The 14,838-nt window shown below is 46.0% G+C and overlaps 1 protein-coding gene across 3 annotated transcripts in view; it reads left to right on the forward strand.

The window, feature by feature from the left end:
• The window catches only part of SYK (spleen associated tyrosine kinase), a 546,937-nt gene that overhangs the window by 458,446 nt on the left and 73,653 nt on the right, over window positions 1-14,838 (forward strand). For all 3 annotated transcript variants that reach the window (XM_073575337.1, XM_073575336.1, XM_073575338.1), the window contains 2 exons: window positions 3,684-3,759; window positions 14,561-14,738. In XM_073575337.1, coding sequence (XP_073431438.1) covers window positions 3,684-3,759; window positions 14,561-14,738 — 254 coding nt within the window. The remainder of the gene's footprint in view (window positions 1-3,683; window positions 3,760-14,560; window positions 14,739-14,838) is intronic.

Consider the following 14,838-nt stretch of genomic DNA (forward strand, 5'->3'; position numbering starts at 1 on the left):
ATCCAATCTATTCTCACTGGAGTTGTCCCTTTTTGCTGAAGTCTCATTTGACTTTACCTTTCCTTTCTTCAAACACATGGAGTGACTGTAGGACGCATCCGGAACATTCATGATTAAACTTGCAGGATGATCTGAAATGGCACTCCTTTTCAATAAACTGCCAGCCCAAGCCTTTTACAAACCTGCTGAGGATATTACCATACTGATGGCAACCCCAGAACTCCTGTAAAAGTACTGAAAATATTACTTTGGGGTCGCCTTTCGGTGCAATCACAAGTAGTTCTTATAGTCCCAACCCCATCTCAGTCACATAGCTTTCCTTTGTCTGAATTGCTCATCTTGAATCTAGTGGATATTTCCAATGCAACAATGGCCATTCCGTGACCCCCCACAAGTTCCAAAACAACATGGTTTCAGAAAAATCCAAGACAACAGAGAATTTTCACAGGGATAAAACATTCCTTTTATTCCATCTTTAAAATCATATGGCAAAAGTGCAAAAATGATGTAGATGATTCAACATTTCGGCCATAATAGACCTATAGAAATTTTCTGGGGCCTTGAATCTTTCTGAAATTGAATTGCTCATCATAGCACAGCATGCAGTACCACCGTAACAAAAAATGCTGAACAATTTGCAGGTGCTTTCTCCTCTATAACACTAGCTAATGCAGTAAAAACTTGCAGACAATTATGAAAAGTCAGAGGATTGAGTCGATAACGCCTCTGCAACTCCTCATCTTTCTTCCTTTCATCTCGCTTAACCATGTCAAGATGGTATTTATCAAGTGGCAATCAAGAAAAATCTCAACATATTTGTCCTTCCAGATTTTATCTCTAACTTCCAGCTTCAAATGAGCAGCTAAAGGACCATAGACTCCTGGCTCTATCATCCAAGCGCACCAAATCAACTGCAGTGCTCGTGGACGCATATCCCATGGAGCACTACCTTGTCAAACACCTCCAGGTACTGACCCCCCCCACTGAGGCAAACAAACCCCTAACAATCCTCACAAATTCTGCTGCCAAATCAGTAGTTCTCACACTACCATCATCACCAATCCTCGAATTTACCATATCGCTCTCACCTGTTCGCACACCAGAACAAACGTCTGAAGCATGCATAAGAGGGGCATGCAAACCATGTGTCTTACCAGGCTGACTATGAGGAACCCTCAGTACAGTTGTCACATGTCCTGCTCAACTATCACTGCTCTGGTCATCGCTGCCTGATGATATCTGGCTTTCCTCTGATGCAAACTCAGACTTAGGAACATTGCCATGAAGATCTGGCATCTTCAACCCATTGCTTGATCTAGAATTCATGCTGAAAAACACTCTCCATCTGGGAGAAGAGGCATGGACTTAAGCTGCATGCCTACAGCCAGCACTCCTGGAATTAGCTCGTTCACTCATGAACTCGAAACGCAATTTCTCAGCGCCAACATTTCCATGGTCTCCCTGTCTTTTGGCCCCTTTAACAGGCTGACCAGACCTGTATTGCTGCGATCATGCCAAAGATGGGCCCTGCTTGACTGCACAAGCCACTCTTCCAGATTTGCAGCAAGGTCACATGACACGGCTGCATGTGTTATCCAGCTGACCTCGCCTTGTGACCCACATGAGGAGGAGGGGCCAGTGTCATCATTCACCTTATCCCTGGGACCAGGCCAGCACTAGGATTTCTCCCAAAGCAATGCACTGACAGTGAAGGCAGGGGCACTGCTGACAGCCCTGAAGGGTTCTTGCTGGGGATTCCATGGCCTTTACAAAGATAGAACAGACTACTTGCCAGTACTTCCATATAATTTGCATCAACTGCTGTATATTCCTGCAGAACTATTTAATACATCATGGGATCATTGTAGCTGTTTAGACCGAAGGACATCCAACATGCTACTAGATTAGTGTTCCTACTATACTAGCCATACAGGCTATATGGACACTAGAAATATGAGCTGTGTATATTGGTCCTCAGTGAAATTTACAAGTTAATCTTAACAGACAAAAACTATTTTGTTTCTTGGTTTGATTTTAATTAACCCCTTAAAGATATTTGATGTATATATCCATCATGACCACATATCACCTCATGAAAGATTGACATGTCATGCTGATCTCATGGTATAACTTCTGTGCTGGTGCAGTTACATGAGCCTTGGTTTATACACAGGAAGCCTCCTTCCGTAAACTGCTAGGACTGGCATTGTAACTGATCCTAGTAGTTAAACCCTTCTTATGCCATTGTCGGTAGTGAGAGTGGTACGGGCACATGAGGAGCCTCACAGAGGGAAAACGCTCTCTCTGTCAGCACATCAACAGCTGAGCAGAGAGATTGTAGATTGCTGATGGGTTTCTATGGCCTGACAAATTCCTCTAGGTTTGCCGTACATGACAACTTATCAGATCCCACTGAAAGCGTGCCTCATAGGTTACCTTTCAGTAAAGCACTGACAGCATATTATAAACTGAACTACTGAATTAGGACTGTGTTTTACTATTGTGATCATAAGATCACATGTTCAAGTCCAGGATAGTGACAAAAGAATATTGTACACATAATTTAAAAAAATGTTTTTATTTGTTTTTTTTTTTAACAAAAACACCCTCTCCATAATGTCAATTTTTCCAATAAAATTGGTTTAAATAGAAAAGAAATAAACATAGCTAAAGGGTATGTGCACACGGTACGGATTCTGCTGCGGTTCGCAGCGTTTCTGCAGCTGCGGGTCTGCAGCAGATTCTGCTGCGATGTACAGTACCTTTATTTCCTATGGAAATTAAAAAAAGCTGTGCACATGCTGCGGATTTTTCCGCGCGGTTTTGCTGCGGTTTACAATCCGCAGCATGTCAATTGTTTGGTGCAGAAACGCTGCAGTTTTACACCTCATCCATTATGAGGTGTAAAACCGCAGGGCAAAACCGCAGATAAAACCGCAGGACTTTTGTCCTACGGATTTACCTGCGGCTTTCTTTACAAAATCCGCACACCAAAAAAACTACGTGTGCACATACCCTAAAAATATAACATATTTGGTGTCTGAGCATACCAAACATTTAACACTTGAAAAAACAACAACAGAATTGCTGTTTTCTTTTGTTTCTCCACATAAAAAATTAATAAAAGTTAGGTAGCAAGTTATATGTTCTCTAAAATGTTACCACTGACAAATACAACATTTCTTGAAAAATAGCAAGCTCAAATACTATTTTTAAAAAGACAAAACAAACCAAATGGCCTGTATGGTCATTATAGCAAGATAATTTATAGCCATATCAGAAAGCCACTATCCAATAATTAATCTCCACACTGGCAGTACAGGAATATCCATGTTTTTCATAGATGAGCATTTGCTTGAATAGTCAATATGTATTATTACCACAATCCTGCAACAGCCAATGAAGTGAAAATGTAAGATTATTTTGTCGCGATTATTTGAGTTTCTGGAATTGGGTGGATCTGTGGGTCTTGGTGACTTAATGAGAACAGGGCCTTTAAAGTTACAAACGTTTAAATATTTGGTGAAAATGTTAAATTCAGATGTTTTAAGATTTTAAAATACTGTATAATCATAAAGTTATGTAATTTTTTTTATTACATTAGAATTGATTATGATTATGATTTTGCGTCAGAAGTTCTTCTTACCAGTATTTGCATTCACTAATTATACCTATTCTGCCAGACAACTAATGTTACAAGAGCTGGAAGTGTTTCTTCATCAAATCCATATGTGTCCAGAATGAGGCCAAGTGAAAGAGGTAGGTTACAATCTCTATATACTGTCTGCCAAAACATTTTCAAGAATTTATTAAAGGGGTGTTCTCAAGTTGTCTCTTGAGCATCTCAGAACTATGCAGTCTCCTTATTTCCTGGTTTCTAACAGGGTGGGCTCTCCTCAGTGTGCACGCTGGGGGAATTCATAAGTCTGCAGTCACACAGAGTGGCTACAGACATATGATTTGGACCAGCCAATCAGCACTTCTACCACTATATTTATGCAAAGAGATAACAGGGTATTTGAACAAACACTCAGCTAAGGACAGTGAGAGCAGACATGTGATTAGCATACCTGCTCTGAGAACTTTGGGGCTGATGATTTATAACTGCATCTCTTTCGAAGATGAGCAGGAGAGGAGGGAAGGGGAGAAGGTAAGCAGCTAACTGCTGTATAGATATGAATGGGCTGGAGGGAACTCACTGGGATGTTAGGAGTTATCCTTTTTCTTGGATTGTAACTATGCACATTCTTGGTCTGGAGGCCAAGCTACATGGACACCAGCTGTAGACGCTAAAATATAAAAGCTGTCATTACAGGATAAAGACAGCAAATAGAAAAAAGCAAGTAAATTGCAAACTTGCTTATTTTCATGCTGCCTAATTAAAGCAATTTAAGAACTTGAGAATGCCCTTTTAAGAATGATGTTTCATGAGATAGGATTAATATGAAGCTTGTCTGATCAATATGTACCCAATTTACGCACAACTCTTAAAATAAATTTTGCACATCTTTGCCTTTTTCGTATTCTGTAAAGTCTTATCTATGCCACTTTAATAATTGGTGTAGATTTGCACCATAAATCCCAGCAATTATGGACTTTTATTATGGTAAATGTGTCAGGCTCTGGAGGACCTCACCCATCAAACTAAGCCACACTCATTATCCAAAAAGTTGCATAGATTGGTGTAACGTAAGAAAAAAATTGCACATTTTTGTTCAAATATTGTTTGAACCATAACTTGTGACTTTTTCAAGACGATTTCCAGTTTTCTGAAGCATAGCCATTAATAATTGCATCCCTGGCTACTTCTGTGAGTCTCACTCTCACCTCTCCTCATAGCCTTACTGAGTGATGAATAATAAAGGCTTCATTGACTTTAAGTTAAAAAAAATTGAAAGCAAGTGCAAAACTGTCAACATATTAACTGTATACATGACTGTACTGTGCATATAGCAAGAGTTGTCCAGTTTAGACATTTTTAGACATTTTGTTCAAATCAGTTTAACAAAATTAAAAAAAACTGATGGCAAGCTATGACACTGGGATTCCCAGTGATCAGCTGTAATCTAAGGATGAGCCTGCCAGTAAATTCCCTTCCAGTTGCACCATAGAGGAATTAACATATTGCAAGCTAGTGGCGCTGTAGTGCTTGAGGGTTCCTATCAGTGTATATTCCACTTAAGAACATATTAATTTGAGAAAAATGGCATCCGCATGCATTCGCATGGCCTGATGATGGCCTGCGTACCCAATGTTAAAGATAGGTATTCAGGATGCATGTCGACATAGGCGGAGCTGAGTGGAAGAGGTGCAGCAGTGGGTGGGGCTTAACAGAGGACGTACGCAGCCCTCAACAGCTCTTCCCAACGCAAATGTGAAACCAGCCTTAGTAGAAATATCAAAAAATTCTAGCTCTCAAAATATGGTGATGCAAAAAAAAGTGTCTTTTAGTGTGTGACAGCAGCCATACATAAAAAAACTATATAAACCTGGTATTGCTGTAATTGCACCAACCTAAATAAAATCGCCTAATCACTTAAACCACACAAGGAGCGGCGTTAAAAATAAATAAAACCAATTCTTCTCTATGCTGAGGGCTTACACCGGGGTTTCCATGTAAATCTGTGAAATAAGTGTTTCAGACAGATCTCCGGCAGAAAATTCCCTATAATGAGGCAGATGACTCTGGTATCGCTGTAATCGCACCAACCTAAAGAATAAAGTCATCTAATGACTTATACAGCACAAGGAATTATGTAAAAAATAAATAAAAAATCAATTCTTCACCTGCTGTTGATTTTTTTCATTTTGCCTCCCAAAAATTGAAGTTGTGACGTATGCTGTGATAACAAATAGGTTACGTCCGAGAGTGGACCCTCTGGAACACGGCACTGGAGCTCCCAGGGGTGAGCGCGCCAGGTGGTGCCGACCCCTATACAGGGGCCGTTAGGGGCAGACCCTAGGGAGACAGATGCCGCGACTGCTAGAACCAAGAGGGGCGGCTCGAAGGACTGAGTGGAGGGTGCCGGACTGAGAACTGGAGTATAGGACTGGGCACTTGAGTACAGGACGGAGACACGGAGTGCAGGACGGAGACACGAAGTACAGGACTGGGCAGTGGAGTGTAGGACTGGGCACTGGAGCACAGGACGGAGGCACGGAGTACAGGAGGGAGACACGGAGTACAGGACTGGGCAGAGGAGTGTAGGACTGGGAACTGGAGCACAGGACAGAGGCACGGAGTACAGGAGAGAGACACGGCGTACAGGACTGGGCAAAGGAGTGTAGGACTGGGCACTGGAGCACAGGACGGAGGCACGGAGTACAGGAGAGAGACACGGCATACAGGACTGGGCAGAGGAGTGTAGGACTGGGCACTGGAGCACAAGACGGAGGCACGGAGTACAGGAGAGAGACACGGCGTACAGGACTGGGCAGAGGAGTGTAAGGAGTGAGAAGGGGAGAAACCCCTAAACACCCAGGCCAGGATACCATACGGGAAGTCCACACGATAATCAGGCGTCTCCACCATGTTGGAGACGCCTGATATACCCTGTAGAAGTCGGCTGATTGGGCGCTCAGACCGCTGGGCGGGCGCTGCAGAGTTAGAGGATCTGCAGAGCGCACGCCCGCGGCCTAAGGCGCCCACAGGAAGCCGGCACACGCCGGACAGAGGAGAAGGAAGAGGAGGCGGGCACAGAGCGGCACGGCGAGCGCAGGTAAGTAAAGGCGCGGGCGGGCCCCGCTGCTGCTGGGACGGCGGCGGCTACTGCCGCCGACGTGACAGTACCCCCCCTTTACGTCTCCCCTTCTTGAGGTTAGACAAAAACCTCTTTAAAAGACGAGGAGCATTAATATTCTCTTTAGGCTCCCAGGACCTCTCCTCAGGACCAAAACCCTTCCAATCAATGAGGTAGAGGGTACGCCCCCGAACTTTTTTCACAGCAAGAATCTCTTTCACCTTAAAGACATCATCATCCCCTACTGGCTGAGGAGAAGAAGGGGGAACTGAGCAGTACCGATTCAGCACAACAGGTTTAAGGAGAGAGACATGGAAGGCGTTAGGGACCCGAAGCGAAGCCGGCAACTTCAATTTATAAGCCACGTTATTAATGCGTCCCAAGGCCTGGAACGGGCCGATGTACCGAGGACCCAGTTTGTAAGAAGGCAACTTCAAACGGATATACTTAGTTGACAGCCAAACTTTGTCGCCAGGTTGGTAAGGTGGAAGGTCCCTGCGCCTCTTGTCTGCATGTCTTTTAATCCGGATACTGGATCTTTCAAGAGCTTCTCTGGTCTCCTTCCAGACTTGAGAAAATTCGGTGGCGAGGGCATCTGCTGCGGGAACACCAGAAGGCGTAGGGAGAGGTAGTGGAACACCAGGGTTCTGGCCGGAAACCACGAAGAACGGCGTTTTGATGGTGGACTTACTGGGATGGTTGTTGTGGGCAACCTCTGCCCATGGCAGAAGAGACACCCAGTTGTCTTGATGGGAGTTAGAGAAGTGACGCAGGTAGGCAATTAATACCTGATTGATTCGCTCAACTTGCCCATTGGACTGAGGGTGATAAGCAGAGGAGAAGTCCAGAGATATACCCATGAGCTTGCTGAGTGCCTTCCAGAAACGGGAGGTAAATTGGACTCCGCGATCGGAGACAATTCGTTGAGGGAGTCCGTGAAGCCTAAAGATCTGGTGTATGAAGACCTTGGCCAGCTCAGATGCCGTGGATAATCTGGGCAGAGGGATGAAATGGACCATCTTGGAGAACTGATCGACCACTACTAAGATGGTAGTACATCCGGAAGAACGTGGAAGATCGGTGATGAAATCCATACCAATTTGTCGCCAAGGGGCTTCAGGAGGAGGCAAAGGGTGGAGCAGGCCGGACGGCAGACTTCTTGGTACCTTGTTCAGAGCACAAGCCGTACAGGAGGCTATAAAATCAATCACATCTTGGAGAAGGGATGGCCACCAGTAGTAGCGCGAAAGAAGGCTGAGGGTTTTCTTGACCCCGACGTGACCTGCAACCTTGGAAGAATGCCCCCAATCCAGGACCTCAGACCTCTTATTCTGTGGAACGAAGGTCTTGCCTGGCAGAATGGGAGAAAGCGTCACGGGCGCCACGGTGACAATTTTGGCAGGCTCAATTATGTGAGATGAACCTTCCTCAACCTCAGGTGATTGTAGGGACCTGGACAGAGCATCTGCCTTGATGTTTCTGTCCCCCGGTCGAAAATGGAGTTTGAAGTCAAACCGGGAGAAATATAGCGACTACCTGGCTTGCCTGGAGTTGAGCCATTGCGTGGACTGAAGATATGCCAAATTCTTGTGATCCATGAAGATTATGAATGGATGAACTGCCCCTTCCAAAAGATACCGCCACTCCTCCAGGGCCATCTTAATGGCCAGTAATTCCCGGTCCCCAATGGCATAATTGCATTCTGCGGGAGAAAACGACCTAGAGAAGAATCCACACGGTACCACTTGACCAGAAGTCGTCCGCTGAGAAAGCACCACTCCCGCACCAGTAGAAGAGGCATCCACTTCTAGGATGGAGGGCCTATTGACCAACGGTCGATGTAAAATCGGGGCGGTAGCAAAGGACTTCTTCAAAGCAAGAAAGGCCTCTTCAGCCTCTGGAGTCCAGGCATTTGGTTTGGTCCCCTTCCTGGTCAGAGCAGAGATGGGCTTGGTTACCGAGGAGAAGAAGGGAACGAACTGTCTGTAATAGTTCGCAAAACCCAGGAACCGCTGGATGGCTTTTACTTCAACCGGACGTGGCCACTTGAGCACGGCAGCCAATTTTTCGGGATCCATCATTATTCCGGAGTCCGTGATGATATACCCTAGGAAAGGCAACGAGGACTGCTCGAACAGACACTTTTCTAGTTTGGCGTAGAGTCTGTTCTCCCGTAGACGTTGCAAAACCAGCCGAACACTTTTTCTGTGAGTGGATAAGTCGGGAGGAAAGATGAGTATGTCATCTAAGTATACCATGACAGAAGAGTAGAGATGGTCTCGGAAGATCTCATTAACGAACTCCTGAAAAACCGCCGGGGCATTGCAGAGACCAAAGGGCATAACCAAATACTCGTAATGGCCGTCCCGAGTATTGAAGGCCGACTTCCATTCATCCCCGGAGCGGATTCGGATCAAGTTATAGGCTCCCCGCAGATCCAATTTGGTGAAGATCCGGGTCCCTCTCAAGCGGTCAAAGAGTTCTGGGATCAGCGGCAGGGGATACCTATTCTTGACCATTGTACTGTTCAGGCCCCGGTAGTCAATACATGGCCGAAGGGATCCGTCTTTCTTCCGGACGAAAAAGAATCCTGCTCCAGCAGGAGAAGATGACTTCCGAATAAAACCCCGAGCCAAGTTCTCCCAGACATATTCAGACATGGCCGCGGTTTCTGCCGGCGACAGGGGATAAATTCTTCCCCTGGGAGGGATTGCTCCTGGCAACAGCTCAATAGGGCAGTCATAGGCACGATGCGGCGGTAGAATCTCAGCCTCCTTCTTACTGAAGACGTCGGCAAACGAGTGGTAAGCCGTAGGAAGCCCAGGAAGATCGATAGGAGCTTACTGCGGACTGGGGCGAGATACCGGCAACAGACAGCGTTTATGGCAGAAGTGTCCCCAACGGAGGATCTCCCCGGAATGCCAGTCTAGAACGGGCTCGTGTAGACGAAGCCAGGGTAAGCCGTGGAGCACGGCATGAGACAAACTGGGCAAAACATAAAAGGCGATTTTTTTTCTCGATGAAGAGCTCCAACTTGTATCTCCACCTCAAGAGTGACCATGGTGATAGGTTCAGGTAGCGGTTTGTCATCCACGGAAGCGATGGAGCGCGGACTCTCTAACGTCACAACCGGAATTCGCAGCTGGTCCACTTCCTTGAGCCGGATGAAGTTACCAGCCGCACCCGAGTCCACATATGCCTCCACAGATCTGCGCTCCCGACCTGAAACAATTAAAGCCGAAATAGTAAGGGGTAGAGAGGAATCGGTGTCACCTAGGGAGGCCTCTCTTACCTGGCCTAGGCGGAGGCGTTTCCCGGCCGCACTGGGCAGGTGCGCACAAAATGGTTAGCCCCGCCACAATAAAGGCAAAGGCCCTGTGTCCTTCTCTCCCTGTGTTCCTGCTCTGACAACCTTACATGGTCTACTTGCATGGGCTCAGGAATGGAATTACTGGAAGACGCTGGGGAGGGGGAATGGGCGCCTGGTATAGCCGAAAAGATCTCTTCTCCCTAACTGACTCCCGGGAGCGTTCCTGGAACCGTAAATCAATACGGGTAGCTAGGGATATGAGATCCTCCAGAGTGGTAGGGGTGTTCCGGCCAGCCAGCTCATCCTTTATTTTACCCGAGAGTCCCCTCCAAAAGGCCCCAACCAAAGCCTCGTTATTCCACCCCAGTTCAGAGGCCAGGGTCCGGAAGCGGATAGCATATTGACTTACGGTGAGGGAGCCTTGGTGAAGATTGAAAAGAACCTCCGTGGTGGAAGCCACATGGCCAGGCTCATCAAATACCCTGCGGAAAGTATCCAGGAAGTTGTGGATGCTAGATACCACCGGGTCATCTCTCTCCCAGAGGGGATTTACCCAAGCTAAGGCCTCTCCCTCTAAATGGGACACAATGAAAGCTACCTTGGCCCGATCCGAGGGGTATTGCTGAGGCAGGAGCTCGAAGTGCAAACGGCACTGGTTCAAAAACCCCCGACACAACTTGGGGTCGCCGCTAAACCTGGGAGGTTTCCCCAAGCGTGGTGGAGGATGGGATAGGGGATCCCGAGGTAGGGCAGAAGCGGCAGCAGAGGACTGTAGCGATTGGAGTCGGTCGTCCACGGACGCCATGTAGCTAAGAATGTGGGATTGGGCATCACACTGCTGCACGAGCTCCTGCTGGAGTCCTGCTAGCAACGGGGCGTTCCCCGGGTCGGTGGTTTGTAAGGCGGAAAGGCGGGTGTCCATGGACTTCATAAAAGACATTATTCTAGTCTGATTTTCACGCAAAAAGAGCAATTCTTTTTGGGTGGCCGCTGAGGCGCTAGCAGGGTCCATGGCCCTTATTATGCTGTGACGTATACTGTGATAACAAATAGGTTACGTCCGAGAGTGGACCCTCTGGATCACGGCACTGGAGCTCCCAGGGGTGAGCGCGCCAGGTGGTGCCGACCCCTATACAGGGGCCGTTAGGGGCAGACCCTAGGGAGACAGATGCTGCGACTGCTAGAACCAAGAGGGGCGGCTCGAAGGACTGAGTGGAGAGTGCCGGACTGAGAACTGGAGTATAGGACTGGGCACTGGAGCACAGGAGGGAGACACGGAGTACCGGACTGGGCAGAGGAGTGTAGGACTGGGCACTGGAGCACAGGACGGAGGCACGGAGTACAGGAGAGAGACACGGCGTACAGGACTGGGCAGAGGAGTGTAGGACTGGGCACTGGAGCACAGGACGGAGGCACGGAGTACAGGAGGGAGACACGGCGTACAGGACTGGGCAGAGGAGTGTAAGGAGTGAGAAGGGGAGAAACCCCTAAACACCCAGGCCAGGATACCTTACGGGAAGTCCACACGATAATCAGGCGTCTCCTCCATGTTGGAGACGCCTGATATACCCTGTAGAAGTCGGCTGATTGGGCGCTCAGACCGCTGGGCGGGTGCTGCAGAGTTAAAGGATCTGCAGAGCGCACGCCCGCGGCCTAAGGCGCCCGCAGGAAGCCGGCACACGCCGGACGGAGGAGAAGGAAGAGGAGGCGGGCACAGAGCAGCACGGCGAGTGCAGGTAAGTAAAGGCGGCGACGGGCCCCGCTGTTGCTGGGACGGCGGCGGCTACCGCCGCCGACGTGACAGAAGTAAAGCTTGGTGAATATTTATCCCGTGCTTTGCGCTGATAGCTTACAAAGGGGGTTCCGTGTAAATCTCTGAAATACGTGATTCGGATGGTTTCTTTGGCGGAAGATTCTCTGTGCTGAGGCAGATGGAGTCATTGTGAATGGAATCTGACCTTTGAGCTGGCGTTGTCTGCCTCTTTAGGTGTTCATAAAAATGCCATTGGCCAAAGTTTTGTGCCCCTCTTTAAAGAAGAACACCACTGAACAGAGAACAGGTGGAGTCGTGAGAAACTCTGCTGCCTCATTATAAGCAATTGATCCATCGGGGATTTCATCTGAATTCTGTCACTTGTAGATTAGATGGAAACCCCGATGTAAGTGGTTAACGTAGAGCGTAGGATAAATGAAATCCAAAATGTTATGTAAAATGATCCTAGAAAAAGCTTCAAATCACAGTAAAGCCCCCACTAAGTTCCGCCATCTCTCAATGAAAATATAGGGGGACAATGTCAGTGGTTACATAAAGCCAATGGAAAAGCAAAATGGCTATCGCCCCCCCAAAGGAAAACCAGTAAATTCTGCGCTCCCAAATCAAAATGCTCCTTTCCTGAACCACAGTGTGCCTTTACCACATTTAGCATCCTCATGTTTGGCATTTCTGTAGCAATGAGAGCTCACCTTATTTACGGGTCAGTGTCTCCAGAAGCATGAGCTGGGCATTACAACGTACGGGTCACTACAACATACTGTTCACTACAATGGTAGTTTGCAATTTTCACTCAGCAACATCCACTGCTGCTTGTTTCTGGAAATCACCCATGAAGTCAAAATCATTACTATACCAGTGTATAAATTCCCAAAGGTATATAATTGAAAAATGAGGTTACTTAAGGGGGAATTCTGCTGTTCTATCACTTATGGGCTCTGTATATGGAGTCTGCAAACAAATGCAGGAAAATCTGCGCTCCAGGAGGCAAATGGCGGTCAATCCCTCCCAAGTCACGCCGTATGGCTAATTAGTACTTTACAGGCACATATGGGGTATTTCTACATTCAGCAAAAATTTTGGTGCCATTTTTACCCATTTCCCAATGTGAAATTGTAAAATTTGGGACAAACAACATTTTGGTGGTAAAACTGTAATTATTTTTTTATTCATTGCCCAATGGTATATGGTTCTTTGACCCAGCTGTGGTGTCAATATGATCACTGCACCCCTAGATGTATTCATAGAAAAGTGTAGTTTGTAAAATGGGGTCATTTATGAGGGGTTCTTCTGTTCTGGCACTTTTGCCAATGTGCCATGGCACCCTTATACCATTCCAGCAAAATCTGAACTCTAATATGGTGCTTCTTCCCTTCTAAGATTTTCACTTTGCCTCAAAAGTAGTTTTCAACCTCATATGGGGCATGGGCTTACTCACAACAAATTTTGGGGTACATTTTCTCTTGCTATCCTTGTGAAAATGAAAAAACTTAGGGCAAAAACAACATCTTTGTGGGAAAAATGTTTTTGTTTCATTTTCACAGACCAATGTTGTAAAATGCTGTGAAGCACCTGTGGGTCCAAGGTGCTTGCCACACATCTATATAAATTCCTTGAGCGGTCCAGTTTCCAAAATGGGGTCATTTTGGGGGGTTTTCTACTGGTTAGGCACATCAGGAGCTCTCCAAACACAACATGACACCATTCAATCAAAGTCTGCATTCCAAAACGTAGCTTCATCTTTTCTGAGCCCTATAATGCGCCCAAACAGTAGTTTACCTCCACATATGGGGTATCTGCATACACAGGAGAAATAGCACAACAAATATTGGGTTCCATTGTCTCCTTTTACCCTTGGGAAAATGCAAGATTTGGGGCTAAAAGAGCATTTTTGTGGGAAAATATGATTTTTTTTTGACACCATTCAATCAAAGTCTGCATTCCAAAACGTAGCTTCATCTTTTCTGAGCCCTATAATGCGCCCAAACAGTAGTTTACCTCCACATATGGGGTATCTGCATACACAGGAGAAATAGCACAACAAATATTGGGTTCCATTGTCTCCTTTTACCCTTGGGAAATTGCAAGATTTGGGGCTAAAAGAGCATTTTAGTGGGAAAATGTGATTTTTTTTTTGACACCATTCAATCAAAGTCTGCATTCCAAAACATCGCTTCATCTTTTCTGAGCCCTGTAATGCGCCCAAACAGTAGTTTACCTCCACATATGGGGTATCTGCATACTTAGGAGAAATAGCACAACAAATTTTGGGCTCCATTTTCTCCTTTTACTCTTGTGAAAATGCAAAACTTGGGGCTAAAAGAGCATTTTTTGTGGGAAAATGTGATTTTTTTTATTGTTACGGTTCTACATTATAAAATTCTGTGAAGCACCTGGTGGTTCACGGTTCAATTTTGGCCAAATTTCCATTTTTCACAAATAAACGCAAGTCATAGCAAATAAATTTTGCCACTATCATAAGGTACAATATATCATGAAAAAACAGTCTCAGAATCAGTGGGATCCGTTGAAGCGTTCTAGAGTTATTACCTCACAAAGTGACACTGTCCAGAATTGTAAAATTTGGAATGGTCATGAATTTGAAAACAGGCTTGGGTGGTAAAGGAGTTACATGACTGGCCCCGCAGTGAAGCACCTAGCGCCTGTATTTGCTTTGAACTGTCATTTGGTGCTGATAGTTTCTTTAAAAAAATATTTTATTATAACTTTCTATAATAGGACCATCACAGTATTCATTGCCAATGGATACTGAAGTATATCGCGGAATATATGAAGATCCCGATGAACTAAGGGCTCAAACCGTCAAAATAAAAAGAGAACAACTTTCTCTGGATGAAGGTGAACTTGGATCTGGAAACTTTGGAACTGTGAAAAAAGGGAGTCTAAAAATGACAAAGTAGGTATCAAACACATATTATACTCCTCTGTAACCATTACATTTATACTTTACGGCACCATCTAGTTTGCTAACATTATCTTAGTTCAATGCTTTTACA

This window comes from Dendrobates tinctorius, unplaced genomic scaffold (genome assembly GCF_039654945.1).
Source record: "Dendrobates tinctorius isolate UK_male_01 unplaced genomic scaffold, ASM3965494v1 ptg000044l, whole genome shotgun sequence".
Classification (NCBI taxonomy): domain Eukaryota; kingdom Metazoa; phylum Chordata; class Amphibia; order Anura; family Dendrobatidae; genus Dendrobates; species Dendrobates tinctorius.